The 23,962-nt window shown below is 54.9% G+C and overlaps 1 protein-coding gene and 1 long non-coding RNA gene across 10 annotated transcripts; one reads left to right on the top strand and one right to left on the bottom strand.

Annotated features, from left to right (window-relative positions):
• Nucleotides 1-2,543: 2,543 nt before the first annotated feature.
• SNAI3 (snail family transcriptional repressor 3) lies at nt 2,544-11,248 on the top strand. The gene is made up of 3 exons (XM_077891117.1): nt 2,544-2,689; nt 5,471-6,088; nt 8,378-11,248. The coding sequence occupies exons 1-3, from the start codon at nt 2,614-2,616 to the stop codon at nt 8,557-8,559; spliced, it is 876 nt and encodes a 291-aa protein (XP_077747243.1). The 5' UTR covers nt 2,544-2,613; the 3' UTR covers nt 8,560-11,248.
• On the bottom strand, nt 11,216-23,910 carry LOC144310335 (uncharacterized). Of its 9 annotated transcripts, XR_013376055.1 has the most exons (7): nt 23,678-23,910; nt 22,104-23,151; nt 16,032-16,249; nt 14,293-15,943; nt 13,514-13,712; nt 13,104-13,187; nt 11,216-12,511 (listed from the first exon to the last, which is right to left on the bottom strand). It is a non-coding gene; the product is annotated as an uncharacterized LOC144310335 (long non-coding RNA). The 9 variants fall into 9 exon arrangements; XR_013376049.1 differs by having other exon boundaries at nt 14,293-16,249; XR_013376052.1 differs by having other exon boundaries at nt 14,293-21,055; nt 22,986-23,151.
• Between the last annotated feature and the right edge of the window lie 52 nt (nt 23,911-23,962).

The following is a 23,962-nucleotide window of genomic DNA, read 5'->3' as shown; positions in this document are numbered from 1 at the left end:
TCAGCTGTAACAGACCTCTGGGGCTGACCAAGCACACATGACCATCAATCTGACCAGATGTGGGAGCTGGAGCATCTGGTCTCAGTTTCCACAAATCCATGACCTTGGACGGCTATGAGGGTGCCCCAAGTCAAGGTATCCCAGCCATGCCCACACCCCAATGAACACCCCCAGGCACTGAAGCAGGTGTGAGGGGCCATCTGTCTGGGGTCCTGGGACTGCCGAGCCCCAGCTGTGAAGTCCATCTCTGAGCACTGTTCCAAGAGTCTCAGTCCCTGGGGCCTGTGCTTCATGGATATGTCCGCACTTTGAGCACAGAGGCTCACTCCCCTCCACCCTCAGGGATGTGCTTGCCAGCAGCTGCGCTGTTTGGGGGTTCTTGACGCTTCTCCATCTCATCCAGCAACCACTGCAAAGCCCACTGTGCAGGGGTGAGGGCTGGACTTCTCTTGGGGTGCAGTCTGACGGGGAACAGGGCCCTCCAAACTGGGTCATGAAACAGTTAAAAATGAGCACACAGTGGGGATGCAGATGTATATGGACCTACGTACACAGAGTCAAGCACTCCCCATCTTATTCTTTGTAAGGCATACAGAAAGACTAGAAGACATACACATAAAAAGAGAAAATATCTAGGTAGAACTGTAACAATCTGGCCTATCCTGATTGGAAACCACTACTCAGGCTGCTGCTAGCAGCACACGGGCGGGGCCCACAGCCTGGCTCTCGGCCAGCTGTCACCCCCAGGGTCTTAGGTGTCAAAGGAAGACTGCTGTGACTTCTTCTGGAAAGCACAGATTCTGGTTCCTGCAAGTCCTGCTCTCGTTGAAAGAGGGACAGTTCCAGGAGGGAACTGGTGGGAAGTGGGCAGCTGTGAGGCTTAATTGCCAGGTAAAGTGTCCATAATGAGGATAGAAGGACACAGAGTGAGAATGGATGGGGACAGCCACACCCCCTCTCCAGCACTGTACAGGTGTGGACAAGCAGATGCCAGCATTCTCCTCCGTGGGTCCTACATGGACACAGCCCTGTGGTCACAACCAGTGAGTCTGCATGACCCCACCTGTGCTCCCCAGGTGACCCCACGGAGGGCATGCAGACTCACTGCATGTTATGCAGTTGTTATGGCAGCCCCAGGAAAGGAATACACTCCCCTTACCCCAGAGCTGCTCCAAAGACCTTCAGGATCCCAGGGGCATTTCCAGGACGAGATCAGAACACTCAAGCTTCTCTAAATGGTGTGAGCATCTCTCTGGGGATGAGGGACGTCCTCTTGGCTGGTGGCCACACAGTGGGTGACTGGGTGGGGTGGGACAATGCAGGGGCAGGCTGGCCTAGGTGCCTGCAAGCCTCATCTACTTCTGGGAGGGGGAAGAAGGAAGAGGGTATAAATAGAAAGCTTGCAAGGCCACAGAACAGGTGAACAAGCAAAACACAGCCACGTGTCCTCTGAAATCCACATGCACAGCACACGGTGCCTTCTGTTCACGCACCACCTGGCCTTCCACGCTCCCACCAAGCAACAGACAGGGGAGCACAAGCCTCGTGTAAGGCTGGCAGTGTGGGCCTGGCTCCCAATTCCCCGCTTCCTAACTGCTCAGAGCCTCCGCTTCCTCGTCTGTAACACTGCAGGAACATAAGAGTTGACATGATCGTCCCCACCCACTGCTTCTCCAGAGGGCCTTCCACAGGCTCACTGCCACCGAGTCTACCTTGTCGCCACCCAAGCCCAAGGCTGGCAGAGAGCCCCAGGCAGGCACGTGGCACCAGCCTCAAAGGCACGCCCAGGAAGGCAGGCCAGCTGCACGGCCAGGGAACAGCCCCACGGCTGTCGGGGCAGGCTTGGTGCTGTGTCCACCGCCCAGAGCATGCCGCGACACCCTGGAAGCCCTGAAATGGCCATATCAAAAGGGACCAGACACTCCGATGTGGCTCATCCAGCTCTTCGTGGCACTGATGGAGGGACATGGCTGCCCAGGGTCACAGAGTAGGCTGTTGCAGAGTGCGTGGCTTCCCCCTCTTTGATTCAACTTCCCATAACTGCTGCTCAGAACTCCCGGGAACCTCAAAATTCCGGCCTGTGTCCTTCCTCCCCACCTAATGAGCCTCCTGGAGGCCCCCAGAGGGAAGGAACCCTCCCCAGCTCCGCCTCCCCCGCTCCGGGCCGGCTGACACCGTCACCGCTGTGGCCGGTCAGCCGGGTCAGCTGTGGGTTCAGGGTTCGTGTTCATCAATCCTACCGCGGCGGGTTTAAGCACGCCTCCACCGCCGCGTGGACGGGAGCCCGGCTCGGCGGGCACCCAGCCCTGACCTCCGCCCTTTCGTCCACGACGAGTGGGTGCGCCAGGCCCCAGGGGTCGGTGTGACTCGCGGCGCGCGCCAGACGGGTCCCGTGGGGAGGCCTCGGTGGCCACGCGCTCCCTCCCCCGCGGCCCGCGCACCTGTCCTGGGCGTGGCCCCGAAGCACCGCCCCCCGCCCCGCCCCGCCCCCGCCTCGCGCTGGTTGGCCCCGGAGCGCGCTATGCTAATGAGCCGGCCCTCGGGCCACCTGCCGGCCGCCCAGCCCGCGGGCACCGGCGGACGCGCAGGGGGACCCGCACCCGCCGGGGGGCCATGCCGCGCTCCTTCCTGGTGAAAACGCACTCCAGCCACAAGGTCCCCAAGCACCGGCGGCTGGAGACGCAGAGAGGTAGGGGCTGCCGGGCCCCTCGGGCTCCCGCCCCAGGTGCGAGGAAACCAGTTACCTTGGCCCGGAGCGGGGGCGAGAGCCGGGTGGCTGGGTGGCCCGAGGGTGCCTCGTCCACTTAGGGGCTGAGCAGGCGCGGGTTCTCCCCCCACTTAGATAAGTTTCGGGCCGTCCCCGTGCGCCCTGGGGAACCCATTCCAGCTGAGGGAGCCCCGGAGCCATCTTCCTTCCAGGGACCGGGTGGGGGCGCAGAGATGGAGGGGGCTTGGGGCTGGTGTCCAGGTGCCCCCCCAGAGCATCCAGAGGGGACCAGAGGGTGACCCACGCCTCTGGGTCCCAAGGCCCAGCTCCTGTAGCATTCTCCACACCCTCCAGAGCTTCCTCACCCCTCCTGTGATCACTTTGCGCTGGACCTCCCCTCACCCCGGCGGGGGTTCCCCAGGGCAGGCTGAGCTCAGGGGCCGCAGCCCCCAGGGTGGCTCGGTAGGGAGACCCAGGTCCAGGACCCAGGACTGTCCATGTGTTCCCATTCCCTGCTGGGTGTGGGGACACGGAAAGGTTCCAGGACCAGAGCCATTCCCCCCAGCTCAGTAGCGTCTTGTGGTAAAGTGCCCCATGGAACTGCTGGGTGGCTCAGGGGAGAGGGGAGGAGGGACACTGGGGTGGCCCAGGAGTGGAGGGCGCCTCACTGATTCATCCTGAGGCGCACTGCCGTCAGAGGGTGCTTCCTAGGACTGTGCTCCTGAACTCTGCATTTTGAGATCAATTTAATGAGTCACCACCAGCAATTTCATAAAATGAAATAGAACAGAAACCATCAGAGTGCGGGGCTCAGGTAAAGGAAAGTTTTGTTTGGGACATAGTTGTTCACATTTCAAACCTATTGATTAGAGTCCAGTCGTACAGTGCACCCCGCTTCACCCTTTGAACATACAGATGGGGAGGGGAGACAGCCAATGACAAGTGTCAGAGAGCAGCCCTGTGGCACTCAGCCCCCTCTCCCCCAGCTGTCACTCCCTCTGTGTGCGGACAGCTAGGACAGCTAGGTGACCACTGTGAGCCTCTTTTTGCCATGATGTTGTCTCAGGGGAGACCAAGGTGCTGGGTCTGGGGCCCCTCACTCTCATTTTGAATAAGTGCTTTTTCAGGCCTCCCCAGTGAGCATCTGAAACCAGAGGAGATGGAAAAGCCTCTTCTCCCAGGAATTTGAATCCCAGGACCAATAACAAGATCAAGCAGACCCAGAGGGAGGGGAGGCATTTAAAGAACTAGCAGAAGCCTGGGTGGTGCCACCAGCGAGGCTGTCTCACTCCCCTGCCCTCACCCTGGGGTTGGTTCGGGCGATCCTGGGGCCAGGGTGGTGGCTGCATCCCAGAGACTTAAGAAGGGTGACTTTTTTTTCCCAGTGGAAAGGCCCCCTAGTGGGGCTTCTGCGGGGTCCTATGCTCTCCAGGCATCCCAGGGCTGTCTCTCCAGAACTTCCTTAGCCTTTGCCTCTTAGCTTGCCACTGCCCACTCCCTCTTTCTGGGAGGACACAAACTTGGTGTGCTATTTTATAATTAGGGGAGTAAGGGGTGAGGTCAGGACAGAATGGAGGGTGGGAATCTTCCCTAAAGGTCCCCATTTCTCTACATCCTCAACAACATTTGTAATTGGCTATTTTAATTCTAGCCATCCTAGGGGGCATGATGTAGTATCTCGTTGTGGCTTTAATTTGCATTTCCTTTTCTGCTAATGGTGGCAAGCATCTTTTCCTGTGGTTGTTAGCCCTTTGTGTGTGTCTCTCTCTCTTTAAGTAATCGTTATATCCAACATGGAGCTTGAACTCGATTAAGAGTCACATGATCTACAAACCGAGCCAGCCAGGCACCCTGCCATTTGCACATCTTGTTTGGAGAAATGTTTATTCAGATCCTTTACCCACTTTAAAATTGTATTATTTGTCTTTTTATTGTTGAGTTGCAAGAGTTCTTTGTATATTGTGGATGCTAGTTACTTATCAGAAATGTGATTTGCAAATATTTTCTCCCAATCTGCTAGTTGTCTTTCTCTACCCAAATCCTTGGTTGGCATGGAGGTAGAAATGGGGCCAGAGGTTGATGTCAACACATCTGGAGTAAGAAATGGGTTGGTTGCTGTTTGGAGATTTGGGCTTGGGGGTAATACAGAATGTAACCACTACCTGCCAGCCTGTTTACTCTGGGAGCTCCAGCCACTCTCATGCGGTCAAGCACCGGCCTGCTGGCCTACATGTACGGGAGAGACAGCTGGGGGACACTCTGGCCCTGGAGGCCATGGTGGCACCACTGAGGACAGCGCTTCCCCAGGTGCATTGGCGGGAGGTTGTGTGTACCTACATCACCATGGTGAATGGCGATCGGGGGTGATTAGGTGTCTTACACATGGTGGCCTGCTGCCAGGTGTTTGTTCTGAATTAGCGCTGTAGGAGCTTAGTGCCGCTGCTCCGAGGTGGGATGGGGGTCAGAGAGGCCTGCCCTGCCAGAGGGGAGCCTCCTGGGGCCCCATGAGGGCTATTCTGGGATCCCATAAGGCGCTTCTCCCCCTTTGTTTTTAGAGCACTGGGGCCTCTCCTCTAGAGCCTGGGGTCACTTCCGAAGCAGACATTCCACCTGTTAGCACCCCCCACCCCCCCCCCCGCCTTCAGGCAGAACTGCTGACAACCTAGAAGACAGGCTTGTGATCGGGCCCAGAAGGGCAAGGTTGAGGACAGTGTGTTGGGGCTCACATTCACCCGCACATTCTCTCTCCACCCTCCCTTCTAGACATTGATGGTGCCTGCTCTGCGTGCAGGGGGCTGGTGGTGCCCCTCCTCCTCCCGGAGAAGGTGGCCTCTTCCACACCTGGTGACCCTCCCCAGCCCTGGGACCGCACCTCCGTCATCGCCCGCATCTCCCTGCCCCTTCCACGTCATGAAGAAGCTCCGGAGGCCCCTGGGCCAGACCCCCTGGAAGTCAGCCGGGTACATGTTTGCGCCAGCCGGGCCCCCAGCGCACCCCTCAAAGACAGCCTGAACCACCTCAACCTGCCGCCGCTGCTAGTCCTGCCTGCTCGGTGGCCTCCAACCCTGGGCCCCGCTGGGGACCCAGCTCCAGACAGAGTGCGGGGGGCTGAACGGGCACCCCGTGGCCCGGGCGGCTTCCAGTGCTTGCACTGCCGCAAGCCCTACCACACGCTGGCTGGGCTGGCCAGGCACCGGGAGCTGCAGTGCCATCTGCGGGCGCCCCGATGCTTCACCTGCAAGTACTGCGACAAGGAGTACAGCAGCCTGGGCGCCCTCAAGATGCACATCCGCACGCACACGCTGCCCTGCCCCTGCGCCATCTGCGGCAAGGCCTTCTCCCGGCCCTGGCTGCTCCAGGGCCACATCCGGACCCACACAGGTGGGTCACAGAAGGCATCTGCTGGGGGCCAGGGTGATGCCTGGGGGCTAGGAGAGAAGGGAGGGGCAATCTTACCAACAGAGGATGGACTCTCACACGAGGCTTCTGCTTCCCTGTGTCCCGGTTCCCATAGTCCCACAGACCGGACTCCCAGCCCTGGAGGCCAGAGTCTGCAGACAGGGTATGGGTGGGGTCGCACTCCCCCTGGGGGTTCCAGGGGGAGGGTTCTCCCCACCGCTCCCTGCTCTTGGGGACCCAGGGGCCCCTCCACTATGGCTGTATCCCTTCACCCCTGCCACTGTCTATGTGGCCTCTGCCTGTGTGCGTGTCCACCTTTCCCTCTGCTGTAAGGACACCAGTCCTACTGGACCAGGGGACACCTCCAGCACGATGACCCTGTGTTAACCTGACCACATCTGCAGATGCCCTGTTCTCTGATAATGGGGTTATGACATAGACATATCATTTCTGAGATACATAGTGCAGCCCACAACACCCGGCAGAGGACAGGATGCAGCGGGCTTTGGTGGGTCTGCTGTGTCACCTTCCCCAGCCTTCTGGAACTCTGGAGCAGCAGGAACAGGGGAGGGAGGAAGGCTGGTGCCTCTCAGGGTTCTACAGGGTGCTGGACTGGATGCCACTGCACACGGGCAGTGAGAGCAGATGAGTCCCCAGTGGCATTCTTATACTTGCTAGGGTTGCCTGGGGACCCAGCTCCCAACAGAAGGACTTTGTCCAAATCTCAGACGTGCCTGCGGGTGGCAAACTTGGGGGTCCCACAGACCAACTGAAGAGCACAGATGTTGGCAGGGGACTGGGGCCCAGAGCAAAGTCATCCCTGGTGAGAGGGTACCAGAGCACAGGAAGGGACAGAAGGGCAGCTGCTGGTGGATGAACAGACAGACACAGATGAGCCGAGGAAGGGGGGAGATGAGCACTCACACCTGAAGGAGGCCCAGGAGCCTAACCACTTGGTCTGTAGACCAGATATAGCTGCCCACTGCTCGACCCAGGGCAGGGGTTTGAACTGCACCACAGCCCAGGCTCAGCAGGAGAGGGACAGGCGGCCACAGACAGAAGCCCAGGAACCAGACTGGAGGCCGAAGCCCTTGGCTGCAACACAGCCTCCTGTGCCTGGATCCTCCCTGGCCCTGAGTCCCGGCTCTGGAACAAGGACTCTTCCGAGCCACATCCAGGTGGAAGCTGAAAGGAGGGTTTCTCAGGAGCCCTTCCCTGGGCTGAGGTTGGGTTTTCTGAGGCTCTTCCCCAAGGGTGTCAGTGAGCACCCCACCTCACACCATCAGGAGCTCAGTGTTCTCGGTCATGGAGTGTTGAGAGGCAGGGATGAGACATTTGGGGGCCTGTGGGTACTGCAGGCTGGTGCCTCTCACATGGGCAGTGAGAGCAGATGAGCCCCCAGAGGCCCCCTTACACTTGTTAGGGTCATCCTGGGGGCCCAGCTCCCAACAGAATGACTTTGTCCAAATCCCGGGTCGCCCTGATTGGAGATGCCCCACAGACCACAGGGATCTTAAGCCATTCCTAAAAGAAGCAGAGCTGCTTCTCCTGTGAGGGCTGGGGCTCATCCCCTCCAGCCCGCCTTCACAGCCAACTTTGGAGCCTGGCTGCCGCCACCACTGTCCTTCCATGGGCATGAACACCTGCTCCCAGGGCTTGTTAGGGGCAGATCTGGGCAAAGGGCCCAGGAGGGCTCTGGCAGAAACAGAAAGATCTAACAACCGTGCGAGCCCACCAAAGAACTATGCTAGATCTTCCTCTGAGAAAAGGCTTTAGATGCTGCAGTCCTGCGGGGTGTGACCTTCCACCTTGTTCCCAAGGGGCTCTGACCCTGACCATGCATATGGACCTGCTGGTCCTAGGGTTTCCTCCTGGAGCAGGTGCTGAGGCCCCATCCATCAGGTATCTCCTGGGGAGGAAAGGGGCTAAAGGAAAATAAATGCAATGGAATGGGCATTTGGAGGAGCCAGAGGGGCTTATTCATTTATTTTTTATTTATGTTAAAGATTTATTTATTTATTTATTTATTTATTTATTTATTTATTTATCTTGAGCCAGGGGAGGAGCAGAGGGAGAGGGAAACAGACAAGCAGACTCCTCGCTGAGCACGACGCCTGACACAGGGCTTCCTCTCACAACCCTGAGACCATTACCAGAGCCACCCAGGCACCCCAGGGCTTACTAATTTATAAACAGGGACCCATGAACCTGGGGCCAGGTCTGGTGACTAACCAGATGGACACTCACCTGGCTCTCCTCTTCCTCCCCCAGGTGAGAAGCCGTACACCTGCTCTCACTGCAGCAGGGCCTTCGCCGACCGCTCCAATCTCCGGGCCCACCTGCAAACACACTCTGACACCAGGAAGTACCAGTGCAAGCGCTGTGCCAAGACCTTCTCCCGCATGTCGCTCTTGGTGCGTCACCAGGAATCTGGCTGCTGCCCTGGCCCCTGACAAGGGCAGGCTCAGTGCAGGTCAGAGGGACAGGACTGCCCCCCGGGAGCTACTGGCCAACCCCACTCCTGGGAGCCTGGGCAGCTCAGCCCCACGGCTGCTCCACAGGGTTCCTTCTCTGTCACTGCTGCCGCCCACTTCCGTCCAGAACCAGAGAGGCCCAGCGGGCTGTGAGAGTGAGTATCAGAGGACTATGGTGGAACCGGGAATCGCCGTTCTGCTTCTGACTTACTCGGGTTTCTGGTTCTGTTCTCCCAAGAGTTAAAGAGTGGTGGGGGTGCTGGCCAGCATGGACAACTCCTGCTCTTCTGCTGGCCTTCGTGGGTGGAGCTACCTCATGGCCCACCTCCACCTGCTTCTGGTCTGGACTCCAGGCCTCCCGAGTCACATCAGGGATGCACACAGACACCCCCCATCCCCACGCCACTAGGCTGTCCCTGAGGGCAGTGGCTGGTGGATGTGGGCATGCTAGGACGGAGCTGGGGCCCTGCCACAACCACAGAGCCGTGAGGAAACCTCACCCCTGCCTGTTATGTCCTCCAAGGCTCTGAGTCTTGCCCACTCCCCTGGCTCTACAGAGGAGGCTGAGCTGGGTGGGAGTCATTCTCCACAGGCAGCAGATACCTGGGCCTCTGGCCACAAAGTAGGGGAGGCAATGGCAAGGGCGAGGAGCCGTGAGGTGTAGGGACGGAGAGCAGGGCTGGTGGGAGGCAGGCGGCGACAGACGAGCAGGTGAGCAGAGGCAGAAGGAAGGAAGAGACCGGAAGTGGGAACAGCATTAGCAGTGAGAGAGAGCAGCCACAGGGTGTGGACACGCTGGGGTGAGGGTGCGAGAGCAGAGCTGGGCAGGCCCGAGGAAGGTGCTGTGGGCTGCGTGTGTCTGTATCGGCGGGCGGCACAGAGGACCGTCTTGTCCTGGGTCTGCACAGGTCTCTGTGAGGCCGCTGCATCGCCGGGAGCTGCGTCCACAGATGCCCGTGGCACTTTCGCCTCTCCTCTGCCTTCCCTCCCCTGACACCACAGGTGTCCCCCAGCTGAGAGATGGGCAGACCTTGACACTGCCCAACACATGCCTCCCACACCGACTCAGATGCCAACAGGAGACCCCTCCCCAGCATCCCGCCCCCAAGAGGCGGCCTCTTCCCACCACCTGACCGCCCAGTCACCTGCTGAGCTGGTCTTTGTCTTGCCAGCGTGTCTCCCCGGCTCCAGCTGACCCCTGGAGGGCAGCCTGAGTCTAACGGGGACTGATTAAATTCTCGACACCCGGAGGGGACACCTGCTCCTCTCTGCAGGAGAGTTGGCTTGCTGCCAGCAGCTCCACTTCTGGCCCAGACTGAGGGACAGTCAGGCACCTTGGTCCTGGCCCTGAATGAGGCCACAGGGTGAGCGGCAGAGGCCCCGTCTCAGCCCCGGCCATGCAGGCCTGTTGAGGGGCATTCATAGGCCCGTGCCAGGCCACACAGCACCTGCGGATCCCGCCAGAGGCTTCTCACGGCTACAGGGCTCTGCTGGCTGGTTTGATGACGGCCGTTGTAGGGACCTTGGGGACATCCGAGAGGAAACTTGACCGCGATCATGGGCTTCTCTGGACCAACGGTGACCTTGATGACACTGGCCACCCAGAAGGGCCACAGCTCCAGCACGCACCAGACTGTGTCAGCAGGTGGAACGAAGATGCTCTGGGAGAGCCACGCTCACGTTCCCAGGCCTGCACTGCAGCCTTCCCTCCACAGGGATCAGCTATCCCTCCAGGGACAGACGGTGTGAGCAGGAGGCAGCGCTGAGATAGCAGTGTCCAGCAGCCTTGAGGCTGTTGTAACAAAGTCCCATGTGCCGGGAAGCTGGAACCATGGAAACCTGCTCTGCCACGGTCTGGAGGCCAGAAGCGCGAGCCCGAGGTGCCTGAGGGGCTGGTTCCGTCCGGGGTCTAGCCCCAGCTCCCACTGCTTTGCCTTTGTCCTTGACATTCCTTGGCTGACAGACCCATCGCCCATCTCTGCCTCCACCTCACTTGACTTCTTCCTATGTGTGTCTGTCTCTGTGTCCAAATGTCCCTTTCTTGTGAGGATGCCAGTCATCCTGGGTTAGCACCCCACCCTGACAACCTCAACTTGACCATCTGCAAAGACCCTTGTTCCAATCAGGCCACATCCTGAGGCCCTGGGGGTCGGAATTTCAACACCGCCCACCCCCAACAGCTGATGTGAATACAGTGTTTGCCTAGAGATGCCTGGGGGGGGGGGGTTCCTGTGCTTGACCCCTGACCTCTCAGTCATCCCACAAAGGATGGACGGGCAGCTGATTTTAAGTGATGGATTTACTGGAAGCCCCTCCTGTGCCCGTTGCCTCCCGTCCATCGTCCCAAGCAGGGGCCCTGCCCTCACCAGATGATCCTCCCTCCCAGCAGTCTCTCATGTGCTGGGTTCCTCTGCAGAGCAGGTCAAGCCAGCAATCAGGCCTATGTCCGGCCATCTCACAGGAGAGCTTTTTTTTTTTTTTCAAATAGTATCCAGATGCCTGAAGGAAGCTATATTGTAGATTGTGTTCTATTTCTGGGCCCCGATGTCTAAATGAGGCGATGCACCTGTTGGGTATGAAGGAGGGAATTTCGCGGCCCTAAAATAAAGTCGAATGCTTGCCCTTCTGGGCCGGCCCATGGAAAATGCTCTTATATTTATATCTGGACTGGCAGAGGGCAGGGTGGTGGAGGCTGGCTTGGCACAGGGGGTGAAGAGAGGCCCGAGCACCTGCCCAGGAACCAGCGGAGGATGAATGGGGGAGATGGTCCACCAGCAGCATGAGGGCTGTAGTCAGACCAGTGGGAGGCCACAGTGCCCTGGCTGCGCAGGTCTTGCCCCCTACCACCCTCGCCTTTCCTGGTTATGTTGCCTTGTCGTCAGAATTCACTGGGGACAGCCATTTACAATTTGGCTCTCTGAAACCTTCTCCCAGCACCTACAGAACAGGAATCAGGAAGGAGGTCAAAGCTTCATGCATTTCTGTCCTGAGTGAAGCGGGCATGACTGGATCTTTTCTCCAGTGGCTGCTACTTGGGTCCCTCCACCTATAGGCTTTCTTTTTCCTATCCAAATTTTACTGATCACGTTTCCCCTCTTCACCCTAAAGAAGGCCTTGCGGTCACCCCATTCCAAGGCAGGAGCAAGCAAGGAAGGGACCAGAGGTCCCGGAGCTAGGAGTGGCCTGGTGACCTGTAGCTGAAGCGAAGGCCTAAGAGATCAGCAAGGATTCTGGACAAGAGGGAAAGCATAACAAGATTTCCAAGGCTGGGGACCCCACATTTCAGCATGAGAGGTGCCCTGGGTGATGGCCTGAAGGCCACAGGCAGGGTCAGCACCAAACACTCAACCAGGAGAACCACTGTTCTCTGACTCAGATGCTAGCGCCCAGCCCCCACGAGCTCAGGTCCTGGAAACAGGTGCAAGAGGGACACCCGGTCTCTTGGTGGTCCCGTCGCTTGCCGCACCCCCCGTTCAAAGAAACCTCACTGCTGATGCTGCCGACACACTAAGGTTATGCCTTCGCTTCCAAAAGCCTGGAAGATTCCATAAACATCATTTTGACTCGGAATATTCCAGGGGGTTCTCTGGGAGTTTGAAAATAGCCCACTTGTTACTATCTATATTCAGAGAGCCCACTCCTGGCCTGCACTCGGTGGCTAAGTATAGCTCCCTGGCAGAGTTCAATGGAACAGAAGTTTCCAGGCCTCTGTCACTTGCAGATGGCATGACATTCCAGGGACAGTCCTGCCAAGGCTCAGGGGGGCTCCAGGACGGCGGGAATAGGCTAGGGCATCCACAGTGGCTTCCCACCCCTGAGGGAGGGGGTGTCTGTGCCACTCGCTGGCAATTGGGGCTCCTGGTCTGGTCCCCAGGTGAGGTGCTTTGGTTCCAGTGGAGTCAAACCCACTATAAGGCCTTGGCTTCCACTTCTGTAAAAAAGGAATCATGCTAAACTCTATTTAGAATTCAAGAGAGCACCAAATACATACAGTAGTTAAGAAAAAAAAAGACAATTAGGATGCCTTGGATAATACGGAACAGCTAACTTCACAGAAATCCTCCACCTTTGCCTCCTCTGAGGATCCACATGCACTTCCCGCCCATGATTCCCCTCCTGGCTGCCTGCCCAGCCCACTGCACTGTAGGGAGTGTCCTCAGGGCCCAGCAGGTGCTGGGCAGGGCTCCAGTACACTGCGGTGCCAGGGTGGGAGGGCTGGGGGGCAGGGACTCGGGGTCCGTTCCCATGACTGGGCGCATACATCTCTGGGGCTGCCTTCCCCTGTGACCTCCCTCACTGTCATGCCCCCTAGCCCCAGGCTGACCTGAGGGCCTCTGTCCCCCTCTCTCCCCACACCTCTGCCCCTTGGGGCTACTCTTCTGCTCCCCTGTAAAGATCCACTGGTCATCGGGGTTACCAGTCCTTAAGGAAGACGCAGAATCACTTGCTTATCTAGCTTAAGATACCCTCCTTTCCTTCCTCTGGGAGCAGGTCTGGGCTCAGGACACAAGTGATACACTGACCTCAGCAACGAGAGTCGGTAAGGAAGATGGTCCTGGAGCCACAGGAGCCTGAAATCTGTCCGGTCACCTTGGGATGCAAGCGTCCTAAATTGGCCAAAAAGAGGCTGGGATCGGGGACAGTCAGAGGCCCCATTCGGCTGCCAGTCCCATGTGAGCATCAGATGAGGTGCAGCCCACTGTCCCTGCAGCTCATTACTTGGTGGTGGCCATCTCTCTCCTCCTCCCATGGGACCCACCCCTGCTCTGCCAGCAGGGCCCATAAGAGGTCGCAGCCTCCCTCCACAGAAGGGGAGACCTCTCACTGCCAGGCGCACACATTGACAGCGCAGAAGCAGAAGGGGTTTCCCTTCTGGCAGCCCCGCACACTGCCTCAGGGCCCTGGCACTGCACCACCACCACCATGTACTCACGGAGAAGCAGGTGTAGCCTGAGAATGTCCTGAGTTGTTTAAATCTCAACGCTGTGTCCTGGTCCCTGGAGTGTTCTGAGTGAGGACATGGGAAGTGTGCAGAATCCCTCTGCTGCCGCTGAGGTGCGAAGGTCACAGAGCAGGAGATGTGGGCCCGGTCCCCTGCAAGCATATTCTCAGCAAAGAACCAAGGGAACCTACTGCATTATGGAGAATGAACAGTACTTCCTACTCGTGATAATATCTATGATTTTAAGCGAAAATGACAATTCTGGAAGCTATCTTTTGGCAGCTTTCCATGCTTAAAGACTTTTCTTTTTTTCTTTGTTTTTTTTTTTTAAGGATTTTATTTATTTATTCATGAGAGACACAGAGAGAGAGAGAGAGAGAGAGAGAGGCAGAGACACAAGCAGAGGGAGGAGAAACAGGCTCCATGCAGGGAGCCCAACATGGGACTTGATCCTGGGTCTCCAGGATCAGGCCCTGGGCCGAAGGTGGCACCAAACCGCTGAGCCACCTGGGCCGCCCCTTAAAGACTTTTCTGATGAGAAAATGATTTTTTAAAATTATAAAATGAAACGTCAACATATGGAGGTTCTGGATAAATCAGCGAACTTATATTTTCCTAATGACTGATGCTGATGCTACAAAATCCTGCCTGGGCTGGAGACCCTGTGTACAAGACAGATTTCCGTGAAACAGAGCCCGGGATCTGTTCACCGACAGGTCAGATGCCACAGGCTGAGATGCAGCGTACCACCAGAGACGGGCCACAGGTACCTGAAGGCTGGGAGTGTGCTTCCATCTACACGTCTGTGGAGACAGGCTTTTCCTGAGCCACATACAGCAGAAGCAGACAGGCTGCTGGACCCAGGAAACCAGACACCCAGATTTGCAAAAATGCAAAACAATGCCACTCTCCTAAAACTTCGTTTTGGAAAATAGTTACCTTTCACACAAATACCTTTGCACACAATGGGTTTATGATTGATGATTTTTAAAAAGATTTTATTTATCTATTCATGAGAGACACCCACAGAGAGAGGCAGAGACACAGGCAGAGGGAGAAACAGGCTCTAGGCAGGGAGCCTGACATGGGACTCGATTCTGGGTCTCCAGGATCACGCTCTGGGCCGAAGGTGGCATTAAACTGCTGAGCCACCCAGACTGCCCTATGATTGATGATTTTAAATGAATGTGGTTGATAATCTTTAAAACAGCATCACCTTTAATTCCTGATATGGGTAGATGGCGATGCCCCCCATATGGGGAGAGAGTGCTCGGGTGCTGAGTCTAGAGCGTGAAAGCCTTCTGGAGACATAGCTGGGGAACCATGTACCTTACCCATATGTGGCCCCAGTGTGGGAGCAGGAGCCTCTGGGGGCTCACAGACACCATTCGGCCAGGTGCTGGCAGAGAAGCTTGCACCCGTCATGGCAGGAGGGGACCACTTGGCCTTGTGGGTGATGTGAAGGGGTTCTTTGGGGGTAACTCTAAGTGTGTTTTCTGCTTTTACCCACCAACTTTGGAAACGAATCCAAGGCCACATGACCCTTCATACGCGGGCAGTGAGAGACTCTCGTTTCACAGGAGCCGCCGCTGCCTGGGTCGCGCATTTTCTCACTTACACCAGGCTCTTCCTCTGTTCTCCTGCCACTGCCTCAGCTCAAGCCCTGTGGTTTTGGCCCGACTAGTGGGATGCTCTTCCTGGGCCCCAATCCCTTCTTCCATTTGCACCTACCGCCCTACACCCAGTGTCGCTCCAGCCTCCTCCAGCTCCCCGGCAGCCTCAAGTTCAAGACCACGATCCTTGGAATCATGTAGGAGGCCACCTTCTACCCTGAACCCCACTGCAGGGGAGCAGTCCTGTAAGTCCAGCAGTCCAGCCACGGGCCTGGCCTATGTCTGATGGTGACAGGTGCTCAGCAAACATCAAGGGAATGAAGGAAGGTGCCTGGCTGGCTCAGTCAGTAGAGCATCCAACTGTTAAACTTGGGGTGATGAAGTCAAGCCCCACATTGGATGTGAAGCCAAGTTAAAATTAAGGGAATGAAGGAACAGACAGGAACAAGGCAGAGGCTTAGTCTAGACGCGCCTTTATTATTTTTTTTTCTTTAGTCCATTTCTGGGGACAGTCAGGGCCTGTACCTTTAGCACAGACATGATAACCAGTATCAGGCTGGGGGTGGGGGGACAGGCGAGCAGCCCACTGTGCTGCCCCAGGTTGGGGGTGGTGGAGGACAGCACATGCGTGTGTGACCAAGCGGGTGGGCAGCCAATGGGGGTGATGGAGGCAACACTCACTCTTCACCATTAGCAGCCATGGCAGGGAGACGCTGGGGTGAGTGTGGAGCGGCAATGCTGGTGGCCCCAGCTGGCAAGGCTGCTGAGTCGCATGAATGCAGTAGGCAATGGTGCATTTGAGCTCACTCTGGAGAGCAGGCACCACAGAAGAAGCTGTGTCACTCATAGATTTAACCACACAAACACAGTTTCTTCTGGAAGGTGGCAGCACTTACCTGGGCGCTTCTGGGGCTGATCATAACCAGCACTCGCTGCAGGATGACACAACAGGACATCGCAGGGCCCTTCCAGGCCTTTCTCCTCCACCAGAGAGTTTGCGCAGTTGGCAGTGGTGGCTGGGATGTAAATCCACACACTCTGGCTTCAGAGTCTGTGATCTCAGCTACTGAACCATGTTGCCACGCTTGCTGAGACATTCTGGGCTTTCTTTTCTCTTGGAAATCAGAAACAGGGTGATCTGTAATCAGGATGGCAGAGGCTGTTCTTTCAAGGGCGGCAGATAGTCAGAGGGTGGCTGGGGCAGGAAGGGAAGCCGCCCCAGGGCTTCAAAACACTTCCCCAGCAGTTCTGGGACCCGAGTGTGAGAAGCAGGGCTCTCCTCACCTCAGCCCAGGGGAAGAGAAGGGGACCTGAGCAGAAAGGACAGGTGGCTGGAAAGTACAGCAGGATGCTCGGGATCTCACCGAGCTGACTGGGCTCTGAGAAGCAGGACAGAAAGGCAGGGAAGGAGGAGCTCAAAGCGAATGGCTGGGACCCAGCAAGTCCAAAGGCAGATTTGGGAAGATTTCTTGTTGCCACTAACAGCTGGGCTTGAGAACCACACAGGTAGCAGGTAGCCTGCCCAGCACAGCACCCGGCACCCAGCAGGTGCCTGACAAATACTCGACCCTCCACGTTCCATGACTCACAGCTTTGGTCCTTCTGCTTTACAATGAGACCATAAACCATTCCTGCTGGAACCATAAACCTTTCAGGGAAAGACCAGCAGCAAGAGGCTGGTAGGTACCTCCTAAGAGCAAGTGCATGTAGGGCCGAGTGGGAGGTGGTGAAAGCTGCATGGAGGCCCCCATCACCGTCTACAGTAAAGTGTACCCAAATCACCTGCAGAATGCCCTCTTCCGCTAGGAGAGTACCTGGGGACTACAATGTATCCTAACTGCCCTACACTAGGGCTGCCATAACTAACCCCACAGGTGGGGCTTAGAGCTCAGATCACTCCTTCCCAGTCCTGGGAGCTGCAGGTCCCAGATGGAGGTGTTGGCAGGCTGGTCTGTGCTGAGGCCTCTCTACGTGGCCTGCACACTGGCATCTTGTCCTTATGTCCTCACGGGGCCTTCCATGCATGTGTGTGTCTGATTTCCTTAGCTCCTCCAGTCACTGGGATCAGGGTCCACCCTCCTGACCTCACTTTATCACCTCTTTAAAGACCTTCTCCCTAAACAGAATCACATCTTGAGGTCCTGGAAGTCAGGACATCAACAGGTGAATTTTCAGAGGACAACTCAGCCCCTAAGAGCTCCCTTTCAAAACCATGTAATGTTATTTTAACAGTGGAACACCGACATGACCCCCCAGGTGCCAGCTCTGCCCACTTTCTAGATGGGAATGCTTGGTGAGCCTGGGCAGGTAGAGAATATCAAACATGCCTCACTGAGCTGCCTAGCAGTTGCTTAAACTGTTGTTTAAGACAATAGTCTATCACAAGCATAAATAAGGTAATTCATGTAACGACTCAGTCTCCAATGCACGGGCTGGGGCAGTGGACAGAGATGGGCGGACAGCTGGAGGCTCTCAGGATCCGGGGGTGGGAGACCCAGGAGCACTGAACTCTGGTCCCTCTCTGGTCCCCAAGCAGGAGGGAAAGGCAGCAGGGTGAATATACGCCCAGAGGAACTAAAAGCAGGGACCTGAACAGGTATTGGTACACCTGTATTCACAGCGCATCACTCACAGTGGCCAAAAGGTGGAAGCAAACTAAGTGTCCGTCAGTAGATGAGTGGATAAACAGAATGCAGTCCATCCACACGGTGGAGGATCACTCAGCGCTAGGAGAGTTGTCGTGACACCTGCTACAGCATGGATGGCCCTGGTGGACACTCACGACAGGACAAATGCTGTAAAACCCCATTTATATGAGGCCCCTAAGAGAGTCAGATCCATAGAGGAAGATGGGGGCACTGGGGGTTTGGGACAGAATGGGGAGTTAGCATAATGGGGATAGAGCTCCAGCTGTGAAAGATGGAAAAGTCTGGGGATGGGTGATACTGGTGTTTGCATTACAGTGTGAATTGTTCTTAATGTCCCTGAGCTGATCAAAAAAATGGTTAAGGTGGCAAACTTTAGGCTACATACATATTATTTTTAAAAAAGATTGATCTATTTAGTTTGAGGGGAGAGAGACAGAGAGAGAGAGAGAGAGAGAGAGAGAACACATACGGCAGGAGGGGCAGGGACAGGGAGAGAGAATCTCAGGCAGACTTGGCACGGAGGACAAAGACCCACTTGGGGTTCAGTCCCAGGACCCTGAGATCACGACCTGAGCTGAAACCGAAACTCAAGACACTCAACTGGCTGAGCCTCCCCACCATGTGCCCCAAGGCAATGTGTATTTTAGAACAAATTTTTTTAATGCTATAAAACAAAAAGAGAAAATCTGAGGATCATGGGAGATACTTTAGGCTTACAGGAGTACACTTTGCTCTTCATTCTTGGTACTCAGCTTTGAAATTTCAAGCTTTACTCCCTATTTTCCACCATCTTCGAAATACTTTAAAGGAACAAGTAGAAAATCAGAATAATGTGACTTCCGATTTATCATCCCCTCTGTGACCTAACAGGTGTTAACCCTACCACTCAGAGTTGGAAAAAATATAGTTATTCACTGAAGAGGCCCTATGAGGAGTTACTTCATACGTGTGGGTGAGGCCTACAGTGAAGGTGCTAGCGGGGGATCTACGTACAGCCCACTCTTAGGGGGCTGGTTCGTTTAATGTTCTCTATTAAATACGGGAGGAAAAATAAATAAATAAATAAATACGGGAGGCTTTGCCCCCAAGCACGTGGTCACACAGGGAACAGAGCATGATTTACATAGTCACGATTAACAACAGAGCAGTACCTAGGGAGGCTGGGGGAGGCAGGAATGTGGTTGGGATGGAAGGGAACCCCTTATTTCTACGCAGCGGTCAGCAACAGATGCTCCCCAGAACTGAAAGAATATGGGACATCGCTCTCTGCCCATGGACTCTGCCGAGTAAGCATCGCTGAGGTCTCCCCTCCCACTGCCATCATGTCTAAGAGTTTCCCAAAGAGCCTGAGCAGCTGCGGAAGCTCTTCACCAGAGGTTTGAGCTTTGAAACAACCGATGGAAGTCTGAGGAGCCATTTTGAGCAATGGGGGACGCTTACGGACTGTGTGGTAATGAGAGACCCCAACACCAAACACTCCAGAGGCTTTGGGTTTGTCACGTATGCCACCGTGGAGGAGGTGGATGCAGCCATGAATGCAAGGCCACACAAGGTGGATCAAAGAGGTGTGGAACCGGGCAGCTCGGGGGGCTCAGCGGTTTAGCACTGCCTTCAGCCCAGGGCCTGATCCTGGAGTCCCGGGATCGAGTCCCACATCAAGCTCCCTGCGTGGAGCCTGCTTCTCCCTCTGCCTGTGTCTCTGCCTCTCTGTTTCTCATGAGTAAATAAATACAATCTTTTTTTTTAACGAGTTGTGGAACCAAAGAGGGCTGTCTCAAGAGAAGATTCTCAAAGACCTGGTGCCACTGAACTGTGAAAGATTTTTGTTGGTGACATTAAAGAAGACACCGAAGAACATCATCTAAGAGATTATTTTGAACAGTATGGGAAAAACTGAAGTGACTGAGATCATGACTGATTGAGGCAGTGGCAAGAGAGGTTTTGAACATTTGATGACCATGACTCTGTAGACAAGACTGTCATTCAAAAATACCACACTGTGAATGGCCACAACTGTGAAGTAAGGAAAGCCCTTTCTAAACAAGAGATGGTTAGTGCTTCATCCAGCCAAAGAGGCTGAAGTCGTTCTGGAAACTTTGATGGTGGTTGTGGAGGTGGTTTTGGTGACAATGACAACTTTGGTCGTGGAGGGAACTTCAGTGGTCAAGGTGGCTTTGGTGGCAGTCAAGGTGGTGGTGGATACGGTGGCAGTGGGGATGGTTATAAAGGATTTGGCAATGACGGAAGCAACTTCGGAGGTTGCGGAAGCTATAATGATTTTAGCAATTAGAACAATCAATCCTCAAATTTTGGATCCATGAAAGGAGGAAATTTTGGAGGCAGAAGCTCTGGCCCCGATGGTGTTGGAGGCCAATACTTTGCCAAACCACAAAACCAAGGTGGCCATGGTGGTTTCAGCAGCAGCAGCAGCAGCTATAACAGTAGCAGAAGGTTTTAATTACTTCCAGGAAACAAAGCTTAGCAGGAGAGCCAGAGAAGTGACAGGGAATCTACAGGTTACAACAGATTTGTGAACTCAGCCAAGCAGTGGTGGCACAGCCTAGCTGCTGCTTCAAAGAAGACATGTTTTAGACAATACTCATGTGTATGGGCAAAAAAACTCAAGAACTGTTTTGTGACTAATTGTATAGCAGGTTATTTTAGCTTCTATGGAGAGTGTAAAACATCCCAACAAAGGGTTTTAATGTAGTTTTTTTTTTTTTTTTTTTGCACCCATGCTGTTGGTTGCTAAATGTTAACAGTCTGATCATGACGCTTAATACATGTTTAAAAAAAAAAAAAGACATGAAAAAAATCAAGAAAGAAAGAATATGAGCAGGTAATTTAGAAATATGGAGGAAAAGATTTGAATAGTGGCCGCCTTTGGGAGTGCCTATTGGTTAAGGGTCTTTTTTTTTTTTTAAACAAAGTCTGTTTTTTTTTTTTAATTTTTAAAATTTTTAATTAATTAATTTATGACAGTCATAGAGAGAGAGAGAGAGAGAGGCAGAGAGAGAAGCAGGCTCCATGCCCCGGGAGCCCGATGTGGGACTCGATCCCGGGTCTCCAGGATCGCACCCTGGGCCAAAGGCAGGCACCAAACCGCTGCGCCACCCAGGGATCCCCTGGTTAAGGGTCTGACTCCTGCTTTCAGCTCAGGTCCTGATCTCAGGGTCATGGGATAGCACTCCATTTCTGGCTCCATGCTCTGCTCCATGCTCTGCTTAAGATCCTTTCTCCCTCTGCCTCTCCTGCTTGTACTCACTGTCTCTCTAAAATATAATAAATAAATAAATAATCAAAAAAAATATAATAAATAAATCTAAAAAGAAGGGAGGGAGGGAAGGAAGAAGGAAGGGGTGCCTTTGATGAACCAAAACCTGGAGGTGGTGAGTATGGAAACGGCTTGGTAACTGAGTTTAAAATCATGTATATACAATATGGTCTTGGTCTTTTCAGGCTTCTGTAACAAAAGATACCACAGACAGGGGCAGGAGGAGGTTCATAAACCGCCACTGATCTCTTGCAGCCCCAAGGGGCTACAAGTCCAAGCCCAGGGTCTTGGCTGGTCCTGTGTCTGCGGAGGACCTGCTTCCTGATTCACAGACGGTGTCCCCTTACTATGTCCTCACAAGGGCAGATGGGGCATAGGCGCGCCCTCTTGGGGCTCTGCCCTCAGGGCGCTACTCCCATCATGAGGCTCCCACCCACCTCCTGACACCATCACACTGGGCGTGGTCCAACATAGGAACTTGGGGAGGCGGTTCGCTCTGTTGCCTTTTTTTTTTTTTTAAGATTTTATTTATTTATTTATTCATGAGAGACATACAGAGAGAGGCAGACATAGGCAAAGGGAGAAGCAGGGTCCTTGCAGGGAGCCTGACACAGAACTCGATCCTGGATCTTGGAAATCACACCCTGAGCCAGAGGTAGACCCTCAACCACTGAGCCACCCAGGCATCCGAACTCTGTTGTCTTAATAGATGTCCGTGCTGTCCTTTGCACCACAACCGCGGCAGAAACCGAGGCTCACAGGTGACCTGTCTTCAGAGAATATACCGTGACTGCAGCCCACAGCAATCTATCATCAGTCTTTCAGAACACGTTTTAGTGGCTTTGCACAAAACAGAAACACAATTGCAAGAAAAACCTGAAACAATAACCATCAGAAATGCAAATGTAAACAACGAGATACTATTTTTCACCATCAGACTGATGAGCTGTGCGCTGAAGGCGTGCATACTTCTACACTTTGGTGGCCAGGCTTCAACAACTGATTCAACATCCTTCCAGGAACTTGCCAACAGCTATCAGAACTACCTGACATGGGCAGCCCCAGTGGCTCAGCGGTTTAGCGCTGCCTGCAGCCTGGGGTGTGATCCTGGAGACCTGGGATCGAGTCCCACGTCGGGTTCCCTGCATGGAGCCTGCTTCTCCCTCTGCCTGTGTCTCTGCCTCTTCTCTCTCTCTCTGTGTCTATGAATAAATAAACAAGTAAAAAAATCTTTAAAAGATAAAAAGATTTTAAAAATTTAAAAAACAAAAACAAACAAAAAACTACCTGACACATGCTACTTGGCCAGGTGATTCCCATTCCTGAAATTTCTCCTACACAAAAAGCAGCTTATCCTACTAAAAAATTGGTCACCACATAACTGTGCTCCAACAGGAGGTGAGTAGTAAAAATTAAGGCAGAGACACCAGAACCAGGGAGCACTTCTGTTCTGAATTAGGGTGATCTCCAAGAGGCACCTACACGGGGAAAAAAGGTCTTGCCATTTATCAAGCATAAACTGGTGATAGAAAGATACACAAAGCTCGGGCTAACTCCTAACACTTCCTGGAAGATAACTGGGTGGTGGTAGAACTCATTCTGAATGTCACAACTCCACTGAAATTGGAGCCATTTTAAAGGTAAAAGTGTTTACAACAGGAAGGGGAAACTGGGAGTCATGGTTTAATGGCGAGGACTTTCAGTGTCAGATAAAAGTTCTGTGGCTACATCCTGGTGATGGCTGTAAAATGGGAATGTACTTAATGCCACAGAACCACACCCCTGAAAATGATGAAAATGCTAACTTTTGTTACAAATATCTTATAATAAAAAACTTAATGTGCATATAGATACGGCAACTCATCCTAGCACTGAAAAAAAAGATCCCTGGTTATCTGAGCTTAAAAAAAAGGGAGTGATGGGGGCACCTGGTGGCTTAGTTGGTTACGTGTCCAACTCTTGGGAGACCTGGGTGGCTCGGAGGTTGGGCGTCTGCTTTCAGCTGTGGGCATGATGCCCAGACGGGGATCCAGTCCACACCGGGCTCCCCGCATGGGGCCGGCCTCTCCTCTGCCTGTGTCTCTGCCTTTCTCTCTGTGTCTCATGAATAAATAAATAAGTAAAAAATTTAAAAGCATCCAACTCTTGACTTCTGCTCGTCATGATCTCAGGGTGCTGGGATGGATCCCCCAGTTGGGCTCCACACTCAGCGGGAGTCGGCTGGAGATTCTCTCTCTGCCTCCCCCTCTTCCACCAAAATAAGTAAATCTATCTTTAAAAAAACCGAGAGGAGGAATGAGGCTTGATAGAGTCTATCTATGAAGCAATTCATCCCTTAGCATCCCCCCAACCCAAAGGTGCTGCCCAGCACAGGTCAGGGCAGAGGTGCAGACCGCATACGGATGCCAGACCGCAGGGTGCGAGGTACCCCAAATGGGGAGCCCGGGGGGGGGGCGGGGAGGGCCGTGCGCACCGCGGGAACCGGGGAGCCCGGGGGGGGGGGGCGGGGAGGGCCGTGCGCACCGCGGGGACCGGGGAGCCCGGGGGGGGGGGCGGGGAGGGCCGTGCGCACCGCGGGGACCGGGGAGCCCGGGGGGGGGGCGGGGAGGGCCGTGCGCACCGCGGGGACGGGGGACCCCGGCGGCACCCTTGGCGCGGTCACCCTGTCTGTGGTCCGGAGCTGCTGAGGGGGTCTGAGCTCCTGGCCGCCTGGAGCCAGCACCGCAGGGCGGACCCTCGGGGTCGGGTCCCTACCGCCTCCGCCTGCGGAAACCCTCCGCTCCGCCGCAGCCCAAGCTTCCTCCAGGGAAGTCGGACTCCACGCGCCTGCGCAGACCCCCGCGCCTGCGCAGAGCCGGCGCCTGCGCAGACTCGGCGTCCGGGCTTATTCCCGCGCTTGCGCAGA

The sequence above is a fragment of the Canis aureus genome, chromosome 3 (assembly GCF_053574225.1).
Source record: "Canis aureus isolate CA01 chromosome 3, VMU_Caureus_v.1.0, whole genome shotgun sequence".
Classification (NCBI taxonomy): Eukaryota; Metazoa; Chordata; class Mammalia; order Carnivora; family Canidae; genus Canis; species Canis aureus.
Note: the sequence above shows the minus strand (reverse complement) of the source record. Positions and strands in the feature narration are given on the sequence as shown.